Source organism: Camponotus vicinus, unplaced genomic scaffold (assembly GCF_025532165.1).
Source record: "Camponotus vicinus isolate PSW18456_S1 unplaced genomic scaffold, iyCamVici1.0 SCAF_6, whole genome shotgun sequence".
NCBI classification, from domain to species: domain Eukaryota; kingdom Metazoa; phylum Arthropoda; class Insecta; order Hymenoptera; family Formicidae; genus Camponotus; species Camponotus vicinus.
In genome coordinates, this window is record NW_028141978.1 from 13,243,892 (window position 1) to 13,271,684 (window position 27,793).

Here is a 27,793-nt window from a genome sequence, read left to right on the forward strand (position 1 = left end):
TTCGAGATATTTGACTGACAAAAATAAAATGGGACACCCTGTATATATGAAACTGTCTCCAAGATATGATGAGTCAGGTACAAAAGTAGCAAAATTAAAGAAACCGATTTATGGATTAAAACAATCCGGTCGAAATTGGAATAATACTATTGATATATTTCTAACTAAAAACGGATTCCAAAGATTGAAAAACAATAATTGCGTATACATGTATGAGAATGATCTTATATTAACTATATATGTAGATGATATCGTGTTATTTACTAAGAACATAGATAAGTTAGAGAGAGTTAAGTTATTGTTGATGTCACAATATGAAATAAGAGACTTAGGAACAGTATCATATTTATTAGGCGTAAGAATAGATTACAGCGAACAAAACATAAAATTATCTTAAGAGTTAAACATAGAAAAATTATTAAATGAGTACAACATAAATGAATGTAGAACAACGAAAACACCCGTTGAATTAGGTATAAAGTTATCAAGACATGATAGTCCTTCAAATGAATATGAAAAAGAAGAAATGAGAAATGTACCATATAGGCAACTCATTGGTTCTTTAATGTACGTAGCATTAGACATATTACGACGCGTCCAGACATATTATATACAGGGTGTCCCATTTTAAATAATACGCTCAAATATCTCCGAAACGGTGCGTTAAATAAAAAAATGTTTCAAACAAAAGTTATATGGCTTGAAAGGGGCCATCAGATAGTGGCAATTATTAGACCTTGGAGAGTCATTTGAAGGTCACGTGAAGATCACCGTCAATTTCTTAAACGGAACCCCCTATTTTTTATTGCATATTCTTATAGCTTATTTCGAGGGCTTTCCAAAACACTATAATAAAATATTTTTCCGTCAAGTAATTTTTGACCAATGACACCATCTTATAGCCCTCTTCAAGCCATACAACTTTTGTTTGAAACATTTTTTTATTTAAAGCACCGTTTCGGAGATATTTGAGCGTATTATTTAAAATGGGACACCCTGTATACTCAAAATACAACAAAATTATCACAATTTATTTCAAATCCCGGAAAGATACATTCGATGCAGGCTAAAAGAGTTTTGAAGTATTTAGCTACGACAAAAGATAAAGTTTTAACATATAGCATAGATAATAATGAAATAGAGATATTTAGTGACGCAGATTGGACATCAGACCTGGACGATAGGCATTCCTACAGCGGAATGGTAGTATTTTTAGGAGGAAACGCTATTTCATGGAAATCGAATAAACAAAAGTCTATATCTACTTCCACAATGGAAGCTAAATACACAGAAAAAAAGGACATTCTTGTTTTGAAAATATATTTAGTTTTAACATGGAAATCTTGAAATGAGATTATATTGCGTTAATTAAAGAAAAATATAATTGCTTGAATAATTGCCTACTTGAATGAAGTTATTTTATATAGTTCAATCAAGAAAAATATATTCTTATGATTTAAGATTTAATTTCCTTGAATGGAAAAGGAACAATGTTAGATAGAAAATAACATTTTTAAATCAAAGATTATAATTTTCTTAAAGTAGAATTAAATAATTATATATTCTTGAAGTGACAATTACAATATTAAAATAAGACTATAATATTGTTAAAATTTAAAATTATTAAATTCTTCTAAGAAAATTATAAATTGTTGTGTATATACGAAACAACCCAATAAACACTGTTTTGTAACTTTTACAGAACATTCACAAAACAGCTGTTCGCTGTTGTGGTAACTGTTATGTCCACGATTAAGTAACGTTTAGATGGAAATGTCAGCAACATTATGCTTGTATATAATACATAATAAATACATAAAATTTAAACGTAATAGACACAAAATTAAAACGTAATAGATATATAAAATTTATATATGAAATTACGTAACTGTAACAGAACATAGTAAACACTGTTCTGTAACATTTACAGAATAAATATGGTAACCGATAAAACGTAATAAATACATAAAATTTATATATAAAATTACGTCACTGTAACAGAACATAGTAAACACTGTTCTGTTACAAATTATTTACTAAGTGTTACATCGCATTTTTATTGTCTTACATTTAACTAGATACAGTACAATATCCTTTGTAATCACGTGTGTATATATATATATATATATATTGATTTCCGACATTGATTTCCGACATTCACCCGACATAAAAAAAAATTATATTCGTATATTTATCTCGAAATTTTATTACTTTTTTTAACTACGTTTGTTTTTTAAGATGCAGCCTAGGTATATGATGATTCTATCTGAAAATTAGCGTTTTTTGTACTGGATTAAATGTTTCCTCGTATTTGGCAAACACACTTACCTTGGTGGGACTCGAACTCGGGACCTCTGGATTGTGAGCCAACTGCCTTACGTGGTAGACTACTTCTTCATTTAATTTAAGTGTTATATATTATCTACATATGTCATAACTAGCGCAAATATATAATTTTCCATAAATTATTTTAAGAACCAAATTTATCATTAAGAAACAAATTCAGTTTTAAGAAAGTAATAAAATTTCGACATAAATATACGAATATAATTTTTTTTTAAATGTCAGGTCAATGTCGGACACCAGTTGTCGCGGTATTGCCAACGTTGACCCGTGAGTCGGCATCTGGCAAGAGTCGGCTAACCTCGCTTGGGCCGACGCCGCGACGTCGCGTCGCAATCGAATAATGACAGTCGGTATATATATATATATATATATACCTGAAAGCAATAGCGAAACGGTTATAGAAAGCATAATATTAGAAGAAAATTTATTTTACATTTATTTATATCAACAGTGAGATAATTTTATGATTATTTATTTATTGACATCGTATCTAGATCTTTTGCAATGTGTATACATATAAGTATATCCCAATCACAGTTATTAAGCACAAAACAAAATGTTTCACCTATCTGTTGTTCATGAGTGCATTGAGGAAAAGATACATATACATTTCGATCAAAATTTCTCGTTTATATAGAATCGTATACAATTATGCATGATTGTATCTGAACTATATTTGTTACTTATAGGGATATATGTTGATATATGACGCAAGACTTATATATATAATTATATATTAAACTAACAGAAATCCATATATAATTATACATAAAACATTGTGAACATTATATATAAGTATGCAAAATGCGCACTTATATATAATTATATGTAACAGTTATTGCATTTATATATAAATATATATAATGTCCTGTACTCTATCATTTATAATTATACATATTTTTGCACAATTATATATAGTTTTGTACAATTATATTCAATTCTGCATGAATATACATGAAAAATTTTTTACCGGGTTATCGCTTTTAAATTATATATAAATATATCGCAACTTTTCTTTCTCAAAATCTTTCATTTTCTTGTTTCTGCATATTTCTCCTCTTTTTACGAATTCTTTTTACAAGATTTAAACAAAAATGTATACATTCACATCAATAAAATACTGTTAATGTTACATGTTTAAAATAACGTTACAATTATGTCGTTAAAGTTGCATAGCATTCATGAAGTTTTTAAAGTGTACCCATTTACATTCACCAAAATACATAAATATTACGTATTTAACATAACGTTTCAATTATATCATTAGAGATACGTAGCATTTATGAAGTTTTTAGAGTCTACACATTTACATTCACCAAAACACATAAATATTACGTATTTAACATAACGTTACAATTATATCGTTAGAGTTACGTAGCATTTACAAAACTTTTAGAGTATACACATTTACGTTCAACAAAATACATAAATGTTACGTATTTAACATTACGTTTCAATTATACTGTTAGAGTTACGTAGCATTTACGAAACTTTCAGAGTATACACATTTACGTTCACCAAAAAATACATAAATGTTACGTATTTAACATTACGTTTCAATCATATCGTTAGAGTTACGTAGCATTTACGAAACTTTTAGAGTATACACATTTACGTTCACCAAAATACATAAATGTTACATATTTAACATAACGTTACAACTGTGTCGTTAGAGTTACGTAGCATTTACGAAACTTTTAGAGTGTACACATTTACGTTCACCAAATTGCATACATATTACATAACAAAGTAACGACAAAATTACATAACAATTTTATGTAAGAATTATAGATTCATTATGTTATTGACATAACTGATACGTTATAGTTTTATTTTAATGATCTGTAATATATACATATAGAACATTATGTAATTGTTACGGAAATGAGTCCTGCGTGTTTACTGGGAATGAACGCGTTAGTTTAAGTATATAAGTTTTGATTTGACACTTATTTTCTTTCTGTGTATGTAGCGTTGGCGAATGCTGTTAAAGAAATCATAAGTATGCATATGATGTTTGATGAATTACGAAATTCACTCAATATTGATGTATCATGTAAGCCATGTTATCAGATGTGACAATAGATCAGCAATTGATTTTACATTAAATAGAGTAGAAAGATAAAAATCCAAACATATAGATATCGCTTATCATATAACTAGAGAAAATACGAAGAAAGCTTAATAAAGTTAAAATATGTCTCATCTGTTGACAACGTGGCAGATGTATTTACAAAAGGATTACCGTATAATATAATGAAAACGCATGTGAAAAAGTTAAAACTGTATGAATTTAATAGTTTGTAAGGATAAACTGTGTGTCAAAAGTGGGGGAATTGATGGACATTTGACACACATTCGTATTTGTATCTCGCGCCCACGCATGGTGGTGCTACACTGCAAATCTCAATGTGTTAATGTAACTCATTTCATTTGTATAATTTCCAGAAAACACGTTTATCCATGTTATTTGAAAACATATAATTATGTAATGTATTAATTTTATACGAATCTTACGTGTTATAATGAGAATATATATGGAAACGTATAAAAAAATAACACACTTCTTTATTCAACGTTTGGGACGCGTTATAAAGAGGCGTTTGTTCTTGATTTACACGTATCAGCAGCTTAACACATTTAATGACTTACACAGATATCAAAATTATATAAGTTGAAACTACATATACGTAAAATTTTGTATGTGTATATTAATATTTCTAATAATATTATTATATAATATTATTATATAAATTTCTAATAATATTAATATTATAAATTATATTGTTTTGATTTTTTAAAGTAATGTTTACTTATAATAAATTTACAAATAATTTATTAAATATTATATTCTTGTCATGTATGATAACAATAAACCCAGGTAGCACACGGTCGTTTTATATACGTTTCTTAAATGTATTCAATATTTTTTAACCGTAAAGCATTAATAAGAAACGTTCCTATAAAAACGCTTTTAAGACCATAGTTAAGGAAATGTATTTTTCACGTTTCTATAGACAAAATAAAAACTAATTTTTATTAATTTAAAATTAATTTTAAACTATATATACATATGTACATACATATACATATACATACATACATACATATTATATATATATATATATATATATATATATATATATATATATATATTGTGACGTGACACTTGGCGGTCCGTCACAAGGATCGCGAGATCCGACCGAGAATGAATTTGGGCCCTCGTTCTCCCCTAATTTAGGGAGAGAGCGGCTATTGGAGGCGAGATTATACTCGCCTCCCGTGCGTACAAATTTATTTGTTAGCGTTAAGATTAGGCTTAAGAGCGGGCACGATGGGAAACGCTGACGGGATCTCATCTGGTGGCTCAAAATTGAGGAAGAAGTACAGGATACAAGGAAACGGACGAGCGGAGGCGCCGACTAAAAGGAACACGCCAAGCTAAGTATTATTATTTAATTGCGTCAATAATAAAGTCCACTTAAGACTACCGCTGCCGCCCCTGTAAACATGCCCAGCAGGTACGGGGAACAATTGAGGGGAAGGCCAACCAGCGGACGAAAACTGACACTGAGACCCCGAGTCGGAATCATCTCGGCCGGAACAGCGCTAAAGAAGAACATTCTAAATAACGGCGAGTGGCTGCCGAAAGTATCCCTCCTGACGGGCCTCGACGAGAGGAATTATGGAAAATAAAAGAGGAAACGGGGTGCGACAAGCACATGTACAGCCCTGAAGGCCGCAGGATTAAATGGGCCACACGACGATCCTGAGGGTTGCGGAAGCGCCACAGGTGGCCTAGTTACGCATTAATTTGCTGGCGTGATTCCGACGGGCCTTCCGCTCGCCACTGTTCGGCGGACCGGCGAAGGGAACGACGGCCCAAAATTATCGATCCGACACGTGGATGCCGAGAGCACGGAGAACCGCAAGGAGTCACCGGTGAGACAAGCGTCGACCCCATCTGGCCGTCTTTGTTAAATAATTCAGGTAGAATTAGCTCGAACAATGTCGGTGCCGTATAGCTGCCGTCATTAAATTTATTGTGAAATTCCTTTTCTGCGTTCTCGATATTTGCGTCTTAGAGTACGACGGCCGGCCGAAAGACTTTGTTCGAGCTTTCGTAAAATTAAGTGCCCTCTCTCCCAGTTGCGCGCCGACAGTCACTGTAAATGTTTATTTGTACAATTATTACTGTTAGCTGTAAAACTTTGTCTGTTAAAAGTACTGTAACCGAGCTCACGCACAAAGGCGATTGCGATACTCGATAACCGGCAACTACGTCGCGGCGTCGGCTCGCATATTTCCGAGGCTCAAATCGTTTGATACTTTATTGTTATTTATAATTTTTCATGTCTAGATTCAACCGTCTATGTTAGACGGTTGATACGTTAGTAGTCGCTCAATTCTTTCGTTAAAGCAGTAGATCTGAATAATCGACTCGCATCTATAATCGATTCTGCTAACTGTGCGTGTGGCGAGTAGATCTACTATTGTAATTAACTATTTTATTTGCGACAGACGGACGTCATTAAAGGAGCCAAAACCGCGGTGTTCATTATTAAAAATTATTTGGGAATTCGTAGCTGCCGAAACTCTAACAAGTTTCGTTTAGCGCGGAATTCCGGGACTTTTCTTTTACGCTTTCTTCCTGCCGCGTGACACGTGATACTGCGGTGATCGCGCTCGAATGCCGGCCCGTCGCGGCCGGCTAATAATCTGATAATCAATATTATCAAATCGTTCTACATCTACGCGAGTCTGTCCGCCGTTGAAATTTATTCATATGTTAAATATATTAATTCTTGTTACTAAAATATTATGTTTTATTTGCAGCCACCTTGTATTCTCGATCCTTCCTTGTGAATTATTAAAACGGACCGCCCCTCTACCAATTTCGAGACGGGGCTAGCCGAGCGTCCGTCGCGGTTTTTCTGAGAGCTTTGCATTTTTTTCGTGTGTACTGCCGATACGTTAAATTTTATCAGAGTGGTGCGGATTCCCGCACCTGGCGCCCATATATTTTATTTTGGAGAAGAAACACTTTTCTTTTATATTAGAAGATCGCGCCGAAGGTGTGCCGTGGGCCATTATCACCGGTCATTTAATGTCATTAGCCCTTAATAAATTAACGGTCACAATATATATATATATATATATATATATATATATATATATATACACACACACACACAATATATATACAGGGTGTTCTCGGGTTAAATGGCCAAACTTAAAATATAAATTTGGGACCTCAAAACCAGCAAAAATTTCCTCTGGAAGTTTACTCGCAAACGCTTCGTTCAAGAGATATCGACTTGTTAAGTTACAGAACCATAGGAATGAATAATACCGAAATATTTCTGTTTTGTCTTTGTTTTGAAGATTGAAGGTCATTCATAGGCTTCTGTTTTTTACAAACAGAATCGATTTCGCGCAGTGTACCAAGTAATTGTTAGTTCATTGAATACTTTCGTGGAGTAAAGTAGTACAATATGCCTCGTACATATTCTAATAGTGAGTATGCTGATATGGTATACTTAATAATTATAAATTTTGGTTACTGTAAAGCAATAAAAAAAGCAATAAAAAAGATAAACCTAGATTATTTCGATATTATTCATTCCTATGGTTCTATAACTTAACAAGTCGATATCTCTTGAACGAAGCGTTTGCGAGTAAACTTCCAGAGGAAATTTTTGCTTGTTTTGAGGTCCCAAATTTATATTTTAAGTTTGGCCATTTAACCCGGGAACACCCTGTATATACTTTTATATAATAATTATATATATATATATATATATATATATATATAATTATTATATAAAATTATTATATATATATATATATATAATTATTATATATATATATATATATATATATATATATATAATTATTATATAAATAGATAAACAGAAAGTTTAATTGACAGGTGGTACTGACTAATTCAGCAACAAAATAAATTAAACTTTTGATTATTTGTTTAAATATTTAACACTTAAATAGAAAACCATTATATTTTTAAGAATACAGAAGTAAAAAATAGACTGATTTGCAGCAATTGATAGTGATCAATATAAATTTTTTAATTATATTATAAATAAAATTTTTTTAGATTTTAAATTTATATTAATAGACACTACTAGCGTACTATGTGCATCACTTATTTTATTTATTTATATATATATATATAAAATTACTAATATACATAAATATATATAATATATATATATATATATATATATATATATATATATTTAAAATATATAAATATATTAACTATAATTTTTCGTTTCTCTCAATAATTATCAAACTGTTAACCTTTGAAATTGTCAAATTAACCTTTGTGATTCGCAATAATAGTCGCTCAATGCCCAAAATATAACGTACAACGCAAATCGAGACAACCAATCAGCATCGCAGAAAAGAAATAATAATGATTGATATATTCGAGATTGTACTTTGCACGCCTTTTTTTAGAGAGGGACATTAAAATTTATAATATATCAAATTTATATATTATATTAAATTTTTTAATTATTAAGTATTTGTACATGATTAGAAAACTTCTTTCAATAGTAATTAATCAACAGTACATGCGTAAGAAAAATTTTATGTTCCACTAAAATATTTATCAATCTTATTCGTTATCTCAAGATTATAAAAAAAAAGTATAATCAAGAAAATAAAATTATTTTGTGTATATTAGTTTATCGTTATTCGCGCCAAAACTTGTATTTTACTTTATTAGATACTGGTGTTCGCCGATACAAAAGAACAAAATACTGTTGAAAAATCAGTTTGGAGTCAACGCTCGTGCTATAAATAGTTATATCATGACTACTTCATTCTGACTTTGGACGAGAAAGACATTTTTCGCAAAGATTGCTCGAAATAACATAAAACTAATATTAAAAATTAAAATCATATTAAGAAAAGTAGTATAATTTTTGCAGTATCATTAATCTCAAAGATAATTACACGTGCAGAAAAATCACCCGCACATATGATTGATTTATATGATATTTATGTTAGTTATAAAAAAATATAGATATGATGGTATTTATTTTAAAATATAATATACACTCGTCAACAAAATTATCGCATAGGTAATTTCATGTCAAATTTTCCCATAACTTCAAATAAGTATAACTCCGTCAAAAATGGTCGTATTTGAAAAATCTTTTTCATTCTCAAGCTTAAAGCCTCTATTTTAAAAATCATTTGTCAGATTTAGAATTTATCCTTTCCCTCTCTCGTCATCTCCTTAAAAGTAAGAACGTTTCTTCTCCAAAAATTTACATAATTCGACGCATTCCACGGGATGAAATAAATTTTTTTCGTAAATTTATGATATGAATTTATGACAATCATCATAAAATATGGACTTTTATGTGTGAATTTAAAAAAAATGAAGTTTGTATGATTTTTTTTCGTGGAATTACGACACATCAAAGTTATCTATACATTTTTGTTCATTTACCGCCAACATTAGCATTACCTGATGCTCACCACAAGGAGGTTGCTGGTCGGATTTGGCGTATCGTGTGTGTGTGTATGTGTGTGTGTGTGTGTATGTGTGTTGGAAGACGGGAATATGGAAATGATCACAGCGCTAAATCAAATATGGAATGAAAGTCCTCAGGGAATAATTAGAGCCTGCAACAATATGCATGAGCATCTGCAAGAGATTATCCGAAGAAGAGGCGGCAATACACATTTTTAAATGTGAACATTTCCACATTCTCGTCCTCCAACACAAACACAGACACACAACGTCAGAAAATAGCATTCATAGTCTATATACGGTGTCATGTAATTACATAATATTCATTAGACTTTTTTGTTTATAACTTTTTAATAAATAATGACCGCCGACTAAAACCTCCACAACATTACTCAGAGTGATGATCTTGATAACATATGTGAGAATTATTGAAATCGGTGGTCCATATAAGTAAATAATTACCATATATTATTATAAATAAAAAGAAAAAGTGATGTAATTTACTTTTTCGATAATCGTCCAAGTAATGATTTATTCTGTGACTTTCAGATGAACTAATAAATGTGCCTAACAAACCGTCGATTAGAGGCTGAAATAAGAACCAAAATTTGCAATGGCCAATATAAATGAAGACCGAATTGTTCATCACAGTATATCATCCAGAAAAAGAAAAAAAATAGTCTTTACTGCAGTTTTTCAAAATTATTATTTATGTGTACATACTTTAATTATTGGCAATTATATGTTTCAATTATTGACAACAACAACTTCATAAACAGGTGACTGCTGAGTGTAGATATTATGTGTGTATGTGTGTGCGTGCATGCATGCATGCACATGTATCAATATAATGCGAGTGATCTGACTCGCGTCGTACTGTAACGTATCAACCGATAAAAATATTTTTGTACCAGCAAAGAATAAAATTTAATTTTTACTTTTATGACAACTTATAAGACATGTATTAGCAGAAGAACGATATCGATAAATAAATATCTCAAATTCTTGATTTGCCGAGAACAATACCATCATTGACTTGACAAAAGGTTAATTTTTTAAGTTTCATAATTTAACAGCATTTTCAGCATTTTTAACTGCATTCTTTTATATTTTTTATAATAATTTTTAATATTGATATTAACAATATGTTTAGGATCGTCAAGTAGTAACGAGATTAATTATTATGTATAATTTTTGAAGAAAAGGGGACCCCGCACATTTCATATGAAAAAAGTGGCTTCGGTCAAATTGGCTGAAATTGAAATATGTTGTAGTTTAGGTGGTGCTGATCATAAGTTTCCTGAGACAAAAATCCAAAAATCAAAAGTATAAAAGATACGATGATTTTTAAAGTATAGTATTGAAGTTAATGTGTGTCACTTCTATAATATTTAATGATTCCAAGTCATTTCTGTTATATATGTGTACATGCGTACGTGCCATGTGTGCGCACGCGCGCGCGCGAATTGTATGTACCTGATCTGCGTAACAGACACGTATGACAAAAAGAGTTTAGAATCATTAAATATTGTAGAAGTGACACACGTTATATATATATTTTTCAAACATTTATATATTAATTTAATCTATGTATTCAAAAACAGACGTTTTTTTAAACTTTAATACCTACTTTAAATCATCGTATCTCTTATAATTTTGATTTTTGGACTTTTTGCCTCAGAAAACTTTTGATCAGCATCACTTAAACAACATATTTCAATTCCAGTCAATTTGACCGAAGCCACTTTTTTCATATAAAATATGCGGGATCCTTTATTTTACATGTTTACTGTCAACGTTATATGTGAAAAATCTACAAATCTATTTCAAAATAATTAGCTAATCAATCGAGTTTAATGTTAGATATTACTATTTTATGTAAGCATCAAATTTTGAATACTTGAAAAATTCTAATATTAAATTTTAGTATTAAATTTTTATTTTATATTAAGTTCAGGTGTATAAATAATCTTTTTAATAAAAAATTTAATAATAAAAAATAAAAAAATTTCTCTTTCTTTTAATATGAATCTTAGAAATGACATCAAAAACTAAAAGATAGAGAGTGTAATCTATCTTAATACGAAATCTATCCTTAATTTTTTATTTATGATCGCTACTTTTAATGAGCAAAAGACATAAAATTGTAGTATCATCTCATTTACACAGAACGCTGTCTTTTGCTTTAATTTTGTTATCTTGACACATTACTAATGTTACAGATCACTTTAACGAGTATTTAAAAAGAATGGAATATTGATACGTGACAGAATGAGTTGAAATAATTTGCATAATCATGATATAAAATAATTTTGTTACGTTTATCACTATTTCTCATGCTTCCGCTAACAAGTTATATCTGTTTACCTTGTAGCGTTCTTTTAGCGATAAATATTTTATCTCCAAAAATTATTATAAAACAAGACTGCAATTTTATCGCACGATATTCTGTACGTTATATTGCATTTTAGCAAAATACAATGTAATACATGAAAGAGGAAGGTATGAATATATTTGTCTTATTTCAAAATCTACTACTTATTCCAAAGTCTGTTATTTATTATCTTGTCACTCATATATCTATTTCAACTTTTTATTTTTTTTAAAGTTAAATTATTTTCTTTTTTAAACCTGTTTACGCACATATTTCTGGTAGTTATATGTTTTTAAATTTGGAAAAATGTTCTTTATAAGTTATTTATATATATTATCTTTAATATCACTTTCTCTCTCTCTCTCTCTCTCTCGCTCCCTGTTGCTCCCGTTCTATTTTATACATTAAGTTTGCCAAAAATGTTAATTTCTATAAATCGATTAGGATATTTTTGAAAATTTTTTTTTTTTGAAAAAAGTAATACGTAAAAATTTTATAATAATGCATAAAATTTGTTTTTTATAAATAATAATAATTTTTAAATTTTTGCAAAACAACTGACATCATATTTAAATATGTACAAATAAAAATAAAAATATGAGATAAACACATCTAATGGAATTAGAGATATATCAGAGATACATAAATGTACACACTTATGCATCACATATCAAATTAGATATTCTAATCTTGACAAGGATAAATATATATAAGATTATATATCCTCATCAGACAAACTTTTTGTGTGACGGTTCGCTTTTCCATAATTAATGTTTTTCCATAAAAAAATTGTTCTTGACATGGTACAGTTATTCAAACCTGTAACCGTTTCATGTCGAAGTTTTGGAAAAACATTTGCAATTCTGACAGAAACGCTTCAATAGCTGTCGCATGATTGTCTTCTTACACACGAATATGATGAACATACCGATATCTTGCATGGTGTCCATCACAAACATAATACGTATGACGTACAACAGTTTAATCAACAAATAAACATCGTATTCAGACCAAAATTGTAACGCTGCTCCTATAATCCAATTTATGGCCATTATGATAAACAGCATGATAAACAGCCTCAGATACAGATTTAACCTGCAAATAAATATATCTCTTTTATATTTTTTGAAGTTATGATATATTTGATTCTAAAAGTATGTTATGAGCGGACGCATTTTAAGTAATTTGTTTCATAAAGATAAATATTTCCTCCGAAAAAATCATAAGTATTTCACATTATTAAATATATTTAAATAACTATATAATAAATACTGCTAACTTAAATTAAAATTGAAAACAACGATGTGTTTGTACAAGTGAGCTCGTATTTATGAAAATATATTGTCGCCAATAAAGAAGTCTCAAAATGATTATCCCTCTCTTTCTTTTGTATCGGATATGATCAAAAAAGCAATTGATTTTATTAAAAGTAATACCGTTGACAAGTGAATACACAGCGGGACATGTCTTATTGTTAAACAAGACTGATTATACATTGATATAAAAATGTTAGTGTACAAACCATCGCTTGTTGTCATTAGAAAATCTGCTCTCTGAATTTCTCAGATGACGGGCTGTGTCCTTTTCATAACGCATAATTTTCCATGCTGTGTAAATAGATAAGCAAGTGCTACTAATAACACAGACACTTTGCGGCCCTTCATAATACAATCGATGCGCCGCATCTAAAATAAATAATAAACTTCTTTACATCACATGTTGCAAATAAAACAGAAGAACATACTTCTATTTTTAAAGTAAATTTTCAAAGGGTTAATTAAATATATGTTTTGTTAATAGAATTATGTTAATAGTGACAAACATTCACCAATAAACCAATATCTATGGACGCAAATTTTCGGTCGGATTAAGTTTTCCGGCACGTTGGGAACGAAATCCATGATGATACAAATGATAATAAAAATGAAGGGACCTCCCCAAGCAATGATAGAATATATTAATTTCTTTCTCTCTTGTTTCGCTCTCTTGTGTTCTGGTAAGCGCAAATCTCTGCGAAATGCAGAGTTTATTTTAGAATTAATTAGTAACAAATAAAACAAATTGCGATGCAAATATTAAAATAAATATGCCTTCCATCAAATATCTTGAATGTCTGCTTTATATAAACGATAAAAAATTATTTATGCTATATAATGTCTCAAAATAATAAATATTACCATATATTTAATATATCGATATTTTACTAACATTAGACTAATTTTGATTTAGCAAAATGTTTAATAAAAAAATTAGAAATCAATTTCCGTTAAAAAGCTTGAGTATTTTGTATTATTATATAAAAAAAAAGAAAAAAAATTTAAACGATATTGGCTTAGGATTTATAAAATTTAAAAAAATGAAAAATTACAAACAGGTTAGTAATATTATATTATGAATTTAAAAATTATATTATGAATTTCTTTTATAATTAAATATAACTTTATTAATAATTTAAAATATGTTATTTTAGTAATATATTATTTTTCCTTTAACAATTGAATGCTTATAAAATACACATCAATTTTTTGTTTTAAAAAAAGCAGATTAGAAATTTCCAACAAAAAATGTACATGTTTCTGAAATGCAACCTGTGATATCTGCACTAAAATTATCGTTTCTCAAGCCAAATAATTATTTTTATAGTACCAATTAACAAGACACGATATATTCTTTCTGATCAATGCAAATCATTATTCTTTTTTATCTTTATGGATTGTTATAGACATAATCTGAATGTATTATTTATACATATCACACATGAATATTTTATCATATCATGTTCACGTCGTATAAAAAATATCACAATCTTATAAAAATAAATTTATATTATAGATAAAGTACAGCATATATATATGTATATATAATAAACAATTTACCTAAATGCCCACCACATGTCGAAACTCATTGCACTTAACCAGAAAAAGCTTGACATAAAACAGAAATAGCTGACTAAAGCTGCAACAATAAAATAAACAATTTTAAAATGTCACTAATTGACAAGTATTTTATATATCATTAAGAACTGTATTATATTATAAAAAGTATTCTTTTAACTTTAGCAGTAAAAATTTGTCACAGAAAACAATATAATTAATTAATATTATCAAAAAAATATTAGGCGAATTAATTTAAATTGTGTTTTACGTTAAAGTAAAATAAAATATTATTTTAATTCTTTTCACTATTAATTCTTGTTTATAATATTTTAATGTATCGTACATTCAAGTTTTATCGTAAAAAAAATTAATAAAAATTAAATACCAATGTACTTCTATTAATGTACGATACACTAAAATTGTATAAACACAAGAATTAATAGTGAAAAGAATTAAAATAATATTTTATTTTATTTTAACGTACAATAAAATTTAAATTACTTCGCCTAAATATTTTTTTAGTACAAAAATTAATAAAAGAACTAATGTACTGCATTGACTGCATTATTACATGATTTGATTGTACTGTACCAATTATAACACAGATGATATATGAAGTATCTCTTATGTCGATTGGATAGAATGATTGGAAACATATAGTTTCAATTATGTGTCCGAAAAATAACAAACTGCAGTATTTGCGTAGCATGAAACTGTGCATATTACGCAGCTCCGGCAGTATAGAATACACCACAAATATTGTCAGCAAACACAATATAGACACTATACGGCAACTCACAAATAAAGAGCTTATTTCGTATAAAGAGCTTATTTCGTGTATTTCATTTACGAAATCGAGCTGAAAGGGCTCTTCTTCATACATGGCTTCTTTCACAGCCTCCACACAGATAAATGCATCAAATTGATTATGATCCACGACGGCCAAACAATAAGATGTTGATTCGACAAATATGTCGAAATAAGGAAGATACAGAGAGCTATTTGCGAAGAACATACAGTTGTAGTACTTGAGATAATTGTCCGGATAAAGAAGAAAACGTATAGTTTCCTGGCACGGATTTTGAACGATTAGTGGAAAAAGTTCGTCCACCTTCTTATTTCCCCTCTGTATCGAATTGTTCGAGTAGCTATATATGTTTGGGAAAACATATTCATTTTCACTAGCATTGCAATTCTCGTCAACCAAGTGATCACCGAGCGGACAACAGAGCTGAATGCAAGTAATATTGCCGCATTTTTCGTATGGATAGATGTGATTTTTATTATTATTATTCGTTTTGTTTCTAATAAAGTTCGTATGATTATATGTCTCCTTCGATATGTTATCCTCTTCGTTGTCACTTGTGAAGTTTCGCGGAGTGTTTGAAGATGAAGTGAAAAGTAAAACTACGCAAAACCAAAATGCAAAACTTCCACCGCACATCGTCAACAATTTGTGAACTCAATTTAATTTCTTTTTAATCTGCAATTTCTTAATCTGCTATTTTTCAAAATACGCATGATATTGTTCGTCTGTGATGGTTAAATCACGACAACAACACTCTCCTTCTAAAGACAAAACTTGTAAAACTACTTATTATAAAATAATAGACACATTCGCGCGAATAATAAGATGCAATCATCATCGACAACAAACTTGCTAATGAAACAACTAAGTTAATTGTCACAGAAGAACTTATTAATCTAAATGACGTCAGGGACCCACCTAGCCCTACCCGCTTATTTTATTATTATTACTAAATTTATAATTGCAAGTAGCTGCTTACACTGTCACGCAATAACACATGAGAAAAAATTTTCTTACAATTAGGTTAATTTAAAATATTGTATCATGTTCTGTCCTTGTCGTTACCAATTATACATATGATATAAAATACGTTTGTATATTACAGAAAATTTTATTTTGTCATGTTATATGATATAAATTCTATAAAGATGATATAATTCTATAAAGATAATTTAAGATAAAACATATTTTAAAAAAATAAAGATTAATATGAAATACTTGATAACTTACTTGACTGTCCACATCATATCAAAGGTTACTATAATTAGCTAAACCAAACTTGATAAAAAACAGGAGAAGGCTGCAAAATGGAATAAATAACATCTTAACTATTGAATGTTAAAATGCAGATGAACTCATCACTATGTTTCCTTATAAGGAAATAGATTTACTCTACCTTTTTGTACTAAAATTTTATGGGACGGTACTAATATATTTAATAAATACATACTGATATGTAATTAAATAATATTTCGATTCAAGATATAACTCTGTAAAATTCTAAAACATAAAAAAAATATTTATTGAAGGAAATTTCAGTTAGTTGTATATTAAAGTGCATCTAAAATTAAACTTTTATTTATCATTAATTCCTACGTTTTTAAGATTTTAACAAATCGTATTCAAATTATTAAAGAAATTAATATCCGAATATATACTGTATACATGACAAATATATTTATTTCATTGCAGTTATGTAATTTAAATATACTGTATTGTAATACAAACGGGATTTTGTATAATATTCGTTTTGATTAGAATATTCACAATATCAATTGCGTATGCAAGGGATAAGACGTCGCAGTAGTTGCATAATTTGAAGCTATATATGTTTCGAAGCTTTAATAATATGGAATACACCAGAATTATCGTCACCAAAAATAATATAAACATTATGTGAAAGCTCACAAATATGATTATTATGTCATCGATCGAGGTATCATTATCAGTTATCGTATTGAAGATCTCGTTAGAAGCCTCTGAGCAGATGGTCACTTCGAACTTATCCCCATTCACACGGCGACAGAATATGATTTGGCAAATATTTTATAATAAGATAAATAGAGAAAACCATTGGCAAAAATCCTGTAATCGTACTGGTAATCCTCGAGTAACAGGAAGCGATTTTCTTGGCACGGATCGTGAACAACCAGTTGAAACACTTTATCTACTCTTTTATTTTCGCTCTGCAACGAATCGTTCGTATATCCGTACACATTTGGCAAGAGGTATTTTCCTCTACAGATGCAATATTTATTATCAGGCAGACGATTATCGAGAGAACAATATAACTGAATGTAGATGTATAGATTGTATTGTTGCATATGTCGTATGGAATAATATTATTTTTACTGGAATTTTGAAAGAACTCGTGGGACATGAAATCGTTTCTGTCTTCGAGTCTCATGAAATTTTCATAAATTTCTCGTGATGTGAAGTTTTTCTTATTGATAATCTTCGTTGAACTCCTACGAGGTTGCACAGATTTGCTTATCATCCTCATGATTCTGTATGTATGCCAAGTTTATAATGCACCGAGTTATTGTCATCATTATACGTAGAGTTAATGATATTCATACTGCGTACCATTATATTGAGTATTTTTAATAGAACCTTCATACAAATAATATCGTGGCTTTTCAGTTCGATCGCCATAATTTATCGTAGAGTTTGCGTTCAAATTGTTATTTTTCTCTTCGTTGTTTGTAAAATTTTGCTGAGATTTTAACGACGAAACAACAAAGAGAAAAAGCAAACATTACCAAAACGTTAAATTATTTTTACACATGTGAGAATGTGTACACACACACACACTGATTGTTACAGTCATCGCATATAGCAATCAGCTGATCGCGGCGAGCGCCCCACGTAATCGCCTATATCGCGTCGTCCCTGCCTACCTCTTGTACTCGTTCTGTAGGTAGTTAATTATTTTCCTTTATAGTTTAAAAACTAAGCTCCGGGCAAAATTTTGCAAGAGGAAAAATCGTCTTAGAATTCATTCAAGAATTTGATATTTTAAAGACAAACGTTTGTTCAGAATCACCCTGTATATATATATATATATATATATATATATATATATATATATATAAATTATAATAATAAATTTTATTTAAATTTAAATATTAATAATATTAATATTATAAATAATAATAATTAAATTATAATGATAAATTTGGTTTTATTTCAATATTAAATATGTGAAAAATTATTTTGACATATATTATTTAGAAAAATTTTAAAAATTATTATTTTTTAGTATTTCTATAGTAATATAAATATTATAGAAATACTAAAAACTAATTTAAAAAATTTTTTTTAAATAATATATGTCAAAATAATTTTTCATATTATTTCACAATATTTTTCATATTTTTTTGATATTATTGACGAATTATTGCAAAATTCTGCTGTACATTCATCCATTTTATTTTTATTTCTTAACTACGCAAGAATATTAACAGACACATCTGCAAACACATACATTCGTGCACATTCGTGTAAGTGTAATCTAGAGTCTCTGCATAGATTCTATATCTATCTCTCTCGCAGGATTTTGCATAAACATGGACGAAACATACTCTCAATATGCGCTCACTCTATCTGATAGCCAGTCTCTTATTAGAGGGTCTCTAGGCTGTACCTACTCCGACTCTCGTATTTTCGTTGTCATGCAATCACAAAAATAACGAAATATATTTGACTACATATATTATTAAAGAAGTAATTATTGTTTCTAGATTGTAACGAAATAATCTACTTTTCGATGATTCAAATATGGAATTCATCGAAACGTTCAAATAATTAGCATAACAAAAAATTCTCCGTGATATTGTTTAATAAATAATTAATTTATAACTTAAAATATACTTGTACAATTTAATATTTCGTGTATATGTATGTACAATAAATAAAGAAGAGTTGTCCATATCGTATCGTAAGAGTTATTTATCATTAAAATATTCGTATCATTAAAATATTTTATATTATATTTCCTATTCGGCACTAATTTGTACACATATTAACATATTCGATCATTTAACCGCTATAGAGGCTAAAGATCCATTTTTCTACATAGAATTAATTCTACATTATTAATTGTAGAGGTTAAGAACGGCATTCATCGTCATGCACAGTAGCCACAATCGATAAATTTATAAAATTTTATTATTGTAATTTTGAGTTCAAAATAAACTAATAATAAAAAAGAAGGAAATGTTGTTTCTTTCCTGCGCTTCAATTACCGTGCTGTGGCTCTCATGTGTCAATCTCGATTTAATTTTCTATTCTATGTTATTTCTTATTTTAATTTTATAAACAATAAACGAGCCAGCAAAACGGCTGCATATTTTGATGTTATACTCGCTTAGCTGTGTTTCTTCATAGCAAAGAAGAGAGAAAAATTAAACAAATCTTAATTTACATTTCTTCACTCCTTCTTAAATTCCTTATTTCAAAGATGTAAGGAATATTCGTCGTCTTTCGATTTGGTCCACTTTGATTAAAGATTAAAATTTATAGATTTAAATGTCAAGAAACATTTTCTTTCTCAACAGATCATCAATATTTATAATGAATTAAACACACAACTTTGAATTCGTTAGTATCGAATAAGTGTTACTACTTTGGTCGATTATTGAAAAATACAGGATACGTGCAGTATTAATAACATATTTAATTGAGCTTCCTACATACATATCCTAAGTATTATACTTTCGTAATACATAAGCATAGATTAAGAAGAACATCATTTACAAAGATTATATAAAGTGTAATTATTTACCTACTTTTTATTTTTTGGATTAAATTAAAAATTATAATGGTAAATACTATATAATAGCGAGTAACAAAAATATTTGAGTTTAATACACATATTTAGTAAATTTAGTTAATACTAAATTTTAATATTAAGTAAAAATATATAAGAATACTTAATTAATGTCATAAATATATACATATATGTATATATTTATATTTATTTATACGTTATATATACGTTATATATACGTTATATATACATATATGTATTTGTAATAAATATTACATAAATATAATTAACTATATACAAACATTAAAATTACAAAAAAGTCAATATATATGAAAATTACTTAACATATAATTAAAACCAATTAAAGAACTATTAACAATTATATGAAAATACTGATTAATTACGTCAATTCATATATCTTATCCAAAACAATTATGCTACATTTTTGGTTTCTAAACAGTTCGACACACTATAGATATTTATATTTTTACTTGGTAAACAAAGATTGAAGAAATTTTATCTGTCTTTTGATCTCCGACCGGCGTATTTCTATCTTGTGGTCAATAACATGAAGAGCTTCAAAAGGATACCGGGATTATTCAATCTTATTTCTGATGAATGTTTTTATCTAAAAAAAATTTTAACAAGTGTCATCAATAAATGATTTTGTAATTGTTGCATTATCATATAGGCAGAGTTTCATTGACAGAGAGCATTATTGACAGAATTATGTAACAAGGTATATAGAAGATTGTGTATAAAATATATAACATACAAATTGTGTGTTTTATTCGCTGTTACAAACTTCTATAGTAGGTATGGGAGCTAATATTGAATACTTTTTGATAATAAACTTATGTTCGCAAATTTATAGTTTCATTGTGATAGCAAATAAAATGTGATACTTTCAGTCTAGCGCCTTGATGAAGACAACCTATCGAACGCTACTGGTAAGTGTGTGGCAGAATCCTGTACGAGCTGTGGGCTAGTCGACTTATGGGGCCTATTTTCCTATACACTGATTGAATGGCAGAGGAGGTGAAATAGAAATGTTTTGTTATATTCTTATTTTAAAATTATAGTTTTTTTATTTCAAAAAATATTTCAACAATTGCTCAAAATGAGTAAATTTGTCGTATGCACAACATCGGACTATGTTTCTGTTAATTCTACCAAAAATCTAATCATCTCTAGCAAGGCTCTGAACAATATGAGTATCATTTCTGGATCGTTACGTTAAAATTATGAATTTGCGAACATAAATTTACTATCGCAAAATTCATAATTTATTATATATAATAATTATTATATATAATATATATATATTTTTTTCTTTTGTATATTATATATATATATATATATATATTATATATATATATATATATATAATATACAAAAGAAAAAAATATACATATACATATATATATATATATATATATATGTATATATATATTTTTTTCTTTTGTAATATAACATATATAATTTTATTAATGATTAAAGCTGATTTACCCTGACTAAATAAATAATGGTTTTATAATTTTTATGTTATAAAGATTAAAATTTTATATTATCCATATGTTTGTATGTATTACTTGGTTTTTGAAATATTATATAATTTGCATTACACAGTTTGTTATTTAAAAATGATTGAACTGTATTACTTTATTTCTTAAGAAAAACTCAAGTTGAAATTCATTGGAAAAACATTCATAAATAAAAATAAACGTAAATCTGACTCTCTTCCAATACGTATCTCTTTTAAACAATAAAGAAAGGAAACATATTGTCAAATTTATCATATATTTCGGATTTTCGCTACGATGTATTTATATCATTATATTACAATATATTATACTCACTGGTTGTTTAAATATATGTTGATAGCTTCTAAAAATATATTAGACGACAATGTTCGTTCTAACATGCACCATATGATGGAACCTACAATGATACAAATAAAAAAAAATGATTTATAATATATTTAAAATGCTTCTATTGTGCATTGCTTATAAGCTAAAATTAGGTGACAATGTTTGCGTATTTAAATCTATCTAACAAAAGTTAAAAAAATGTTAAGTATATTCCAATGAAAAATAATTTAAAAAATATAATAATAATAACAGATAGAAGGTATAAACGATTAGATAAATTTGATAAATTTTATTTATCTGAAATTTTTTTTGGTCGTGATAGTGATAGCATTACATTAAGAAAAAGTAAAAGATAAGAAAGAAGAGAGGTAAACAATGCACATATAACAAGATTAAAAATTAAAATGAAAAAATAAAATAAAAAAAGAGAACGCAAACAGACATAAAAAAATATACAATAATTTTTTATTATTTTATTTATAGAATCTAACTAAGATATCGAATCAGCTGTTTATTAAAAGAAATGAGCTGGTTAAAAAAATTAATCTTATCTGAATATCTCTTTGTTGACAAACAATTAATAGACCATATACAGATTTCGATGAAAATCACATGAAAAAGCAAGCTCAGCTGAAATACTTTCACAGTATATGCAAATTGAGTAATATTATTATATGTTATCCAAACAATCAGTGTAATCATTTATAACTTCATAAAAAAATGTGAGATCAAAAAGAAAGTTTCCTCTTATGCGGATATAACATTCAATTTTATTATAGCCATTATAGACATAATCATGACAAGTACCATGATGCCCATAGACTTATTTAAATAGAAAACAGATTTTATGCAAGATATTGAATATATTCTTATCAATCAAAATGCTATGATTATTCTGATAAAGAGATGTAATAGAAGTAAACTTTATGGAGACGAATTACCGCGCAATAAAATAATTTAATAATATTGACATTAACAAACTATTTACATACTCAAAAAAATAAAGCCTATTTTCTGAAATGCAGTAATTACAATTGTTCGAATATATCTATCAAAGGATAAATCTATTTATGATTAAATATATTTAAATTTAATAAATTAGATCATTATACAAAATCATATTTATGTCTTTTCATATATATTGCAATTGTAACATGTGCAGTTATAATTGAAAACAATATAAGGAAATTGGTCTTAAGTTTTTGATACCTTTTTCTTATTGTTAGAGCAAGAATTAATTTGTAATAAAATCCTATAAAATAATAATAAATAAATAAGTAATATAAATAAATAATAAATAAATAAATTGCGAATTATATAATTAATTTTGTTTATAATTGATTTTTCTGATTTCTTTATGATATTGACATTATTTCTTTATGATGTTGATTTCTTTATAATATTGAATTATAGCTTATTTGTTTATTTATACAATGTTATATGTACATACCTTTAACACGAGAAAGAAAAGTGTATATATAATTTTCAGTATTGTCTTCATATTCTATAGAGCTTAAATTGACATAAGTATTGAGATCAAGTAATTCATGTTGAATTTGAACTATAAATAAATCCATCATTCGGAAATCTGGCACCATCTAAAAGTAGAATTTGAATAAAATTAATCGAGAAAAAGAAGCTGTTAACACACTTATAAAAAATCATAATCAATCGCTGCTAAACATAATTTATAGTATTTGGCACATTATAAAGTGAAATATTATAACAACGCGTGTTTCTATATTTAAGTGTGTCATGGTTTAAAAAATTAAATGTTGTTATAATTACATAAAAAATAAATTTATAAGATTTTTATTTAATAATTGTAGGTTAGAAGTTCTTCCTTAATAATTTTAACAATAAGGATTAAAAGGCTTTATATAAATAACAATATGAATAACACAAATTTAAATTTCGCAGCGAAGAAGAGCCAGACGCGTATAGTGTTATATATGATAATTTTTTGAAAATTAATTTTTCGACGAAATTGATTAATTGTATACGGTGCACAAATTTTTCTTGATCCATCTACCAAATGTACAATTGAGTCTTAATCCGAGATTTTTCATAAATCACTCTTTATACTTCTGAAGAAACGTGGGGGAGAAAAATGACGGGGCGAAGTTGGATCGAGAATCGAACCTGAATTTTTCGCTTGCCGGATGATTGCTCTTTCCCCGACTAAATTATTCTATACTTCTAATAGACCTCGATACTTTTTATTTGGCGACAATTATCTATTATTAATAATCATTAACGCCATGTTTCAGGCAGGCGTATGGCGCATTACCATTCGCGTCTGGCTCTTATTTATTGTGAAACTCAAATTTGTGTTAATAATGTTAATTTAAAAGTACATTATTTTCTTATTAAATTTCTCTAAATTTTTCTAAATTTATAAAAATTTAAAAGATTCGAGTAATCATACGATTCAAATTAGCATAGTTTTCAATTGAAAAAATATTAAAAAAGATTTTACACAACATTGAAGAATTTTCTGTATACATTGTTGTACTATTAATTACTTTGACTGCATATTTAGAAATAGAATTAAAGGTAAACCTACCTCATCGATAATATATGCTTGTAAAAACACACTAAAGCCTTCGTTTAACCATACAGGAAACCAATAAGATGGATTGAACAGATTGCCAATATATTTTTGTATCATCCTACGTGCTACTAAAGGTGCAATTATGATTTTGCGTCCAGTGGAATTCAATTCTTCATTGTACATGATATCTGCTTCTCTAAAAATCATTACACTAACATGTATGCTGTATGAATGTATGAAAAATTTTAGATATTAATATAAATTTTTATTTAAATACATTAAATTATTACATAATATATATCTATTTCTAATTATATATATTACTTGTAAAAGACGAATCCCAAAATATGTTTGACTTCATCATTCGAGATTGCGATATGATCCACTTTGCTCTCAGATAAAACAGTAGTCCACTCAAGGAATCTCTCACTCCAAAAATTTTCCAAGTACATAGTAATATTTTTAATAATATATGACGCAAATTTTACATATGATATCAATTGCGGTCTACACCACATACTAATGGTATCAGTCATTTTGAATCGATGAAAATCAAACACCACAAATGCTATATTATCTATAGAATTCAAAACAGTTTTTTTAAAATATGTCCATGTTTCATTGTATAACGGTTCAGACGATTCTTCTATCGGCATATTCGACAAAGCTTTATAACTTTGATGATGCTTTATGGAAATATCAAAAGTAATTCTTAATTTTGGATTGTTCCAAAACGGAAATAATTGCTGCTTTCTTGTGTGGATACCCGTTATGATTAACAACCTGCTACATTTAAACGATATGTAAATAACGACTAATGTTAGACAATTATAAGCGCAAATGCAAAAATATATACAATTTGTTTTTGATATTTTAATATATTCTACTACTTACTCTTTATATCCATATTCGTTTATGTACGAAAATCCGAAAGATTCTCTTATTATATTAATCGGAATTTGGAACTGTATATGCAGATGGTATATTCTTGGTAGTAAGGTAGCATTGAAATGGTAGAGGATAATATTGGTATCACAAAGTTTCTCTGTTAATACTGGTTCATAACTCCTATTACAGTGAGTTTGTTTTAATATCGATCTCATTGATGATATCGATTTTATTATTGAATTCGATAGATGAAAATTTATATGTTGTGTTGCATATATGATATAAATAGCGATTACATATTCACCCGCCAAGTGATAGTGGGTGAAATTTAACTTTATATTATAATGCAATGGAAATATATTGTCTAACAAATTGTAATTTAACGCATTGCATTGCACGATATCCGATTCTTTATCGGTATGATCCTTCATTGCTATTGCAGCAATGTATATTATACTACTACTCAAGAAGAGTTTTAATAATCTCATGTTAAATTTCTTTCAGGTATCTATATAAATCATTTCTGTTATTAGAAACATATATACAAGAAATATATACAAACGTAATGTTAAATACAAATACAAATATGATAGAATTTAAAAATATAAACTTATTGAAGAACGTACTTATGTAATTCTGAAAAGGAGAAAACACATTAATCATAATTTTTATTTTTCTAAAATTCAATTACTTTCAAGATTTCTTCTTACATATTTTTATGTTTTGCGTTTTATAGCAACTGACTTCTGTACGTGATGAACTTTGTGTATTTACTAACATGTTACTTTCAAAGTGTGTTTGTTTCTTTCAACCTTAAGAGAGTGATGTATTAAAATCGAACGAAGAATAAACGAACAATAAACCGATATTAAATTTATTAAAAGTTTTGTTGATATAATTATTCGGATCAAACTTTTAACATAAAAATGTTAAAAATCACTTTGTTAGCATTTGTCATAGAATAAATTTATTCGAATAAAATATTAACCTATCCCACATTCTTCATTCTTATTCGTTATATATATTTAAATTACATATCATATTCTATTTATATAACCTTTTATCGCGTATATTTATTATTAACTTTACAAAATATATATTCTAAATATTTATTAAAAAAATTTTGTTTTAAAACAAAATATAAATAGTATTAAATATTTTTAAGATAATTTAATAGAGACAATGAAAGGTAGAACATACACATATTTTATAACGTCAAAAAAGTTGCCTGTATTTTACATTTTCTCTATTTTAAGTCAAATTATGCCGTTACATGTCTAAATATATTGTTAGCTAGCATATATGCAAGGAATGAAAATAGTATTTGCAATAAATAAATATATTCAACCGAAAGTAGAAATGTCTCTTTTAAGAAATAAAATAGTTGATTGTTATTTCACACATTCTTACTCCATATGCATACATCCAAAAAAAAGAAATGTAGAAGTGGAATATTTTATTGAATATTTAATTCATGTCTTACCCTATTTGTTGAACTCACAACTATAGGTTTAATATCAAAGGCATGAACAGTCAATCTGTGATCTTATAGCTTCAAGAGACTACCATAAACTGACGGCGCTATCATGTTATAGATACGGCATACCAGATAATAAACAGGTAAGGTACGTAGTATTATATAGATATCGCCTTGATTATTCATAACACAGAAGTATGTCATCGATGGAAGTCAATACGTATATATTTATTTAGTCTTTGTATTCTTTTATATTCCTTGTTTTATATTTAAAACTTCCCTTTGTAAGGACAATTTTTCTGGGAAAACATTCGCAAGAGA

At 27.8% G+C, this 27,793-nt stretch overlaps 2 protein-coding genes across 4 annotated transcripts; both read right to left on the reverse strand.

The window, feature by feature from the left end:
- Positions 1–12,385: 12,385 nt before the first annotated feature.
- On the reverse strand, positions 12,386–16,584 carry LOC145973598 (putative G-protein coupled receptor Mth-like 10). 2 transcript variants are annotated; one of them, XM_083103121.1, is made up of 5 exons: positions 15,695–16,584; positions 15,104–15,182; positions 14,056–14,237; positions 13,750–13,912; positions 12,386–13,322 (listed from the first exon to the last, which is right to left on the reverse strand). In XM_083103121.1, the coding sequence occupies exons 1-5, from the start codon at positions 16,545–16,547 to the stop codon at positions 13,058–13,060; spliced, it is 1,542 nt and encodes a 513-aa protein (XP_082959247.1). In that variant the 5' UTR covers positions 16,548–16,584; the 3' UTR covers positions 12,386–13,057. The 2 variants fall into 2 exon arrangements, with proteins under 2 accessions (XP_082959247.1, XP_082959248.1); XM_083103122.1 differs by having other exon boundaries at positions 15,794–15,906.
- Positions 16,585–20,924: 4,340 nt separating this feature from the next.
- LOC145973006 (glutamyl aminopeptidase-like) lies at positions 20,925–27,540 on the reverse strand. 2 transcript variants are annotated; one of them, XM_083102110.1, is made up of 7 exons: positions 27,479–27,540; positions 26,002–26,503; positions 25,432–25,890; positions 25,120–25,303; positions 24,004–24,151; positions 22,542–22,623; positions 20,925–21,310 (listed from the first exon to the last, which is right to left on the reverse strand). In XM_083102110.1, exons 2-7 carry the CDS (start codon positions 26,481–26,483, stop codon positions 21,307–21,309), a joined length of 1,359 nt encoding a protein of 452 aa, XP_082958236.1. In that variant the 5' UTR covers positions 26,484–26,503; positions 27,479–27,540; the 3' UTR covers positions 20,925–21,306. The 2 variants fall into 2 exon arrangements, with proteins under 2 accessions (XP_082958236.1, XP_082958235.1); XM_083102109.1 differs by having other exon boundaries at positions 20,928–21,310; positions 25,432–25,893.
- Positions 27,541–27,793: the final 253 nt, after the last annotated feature.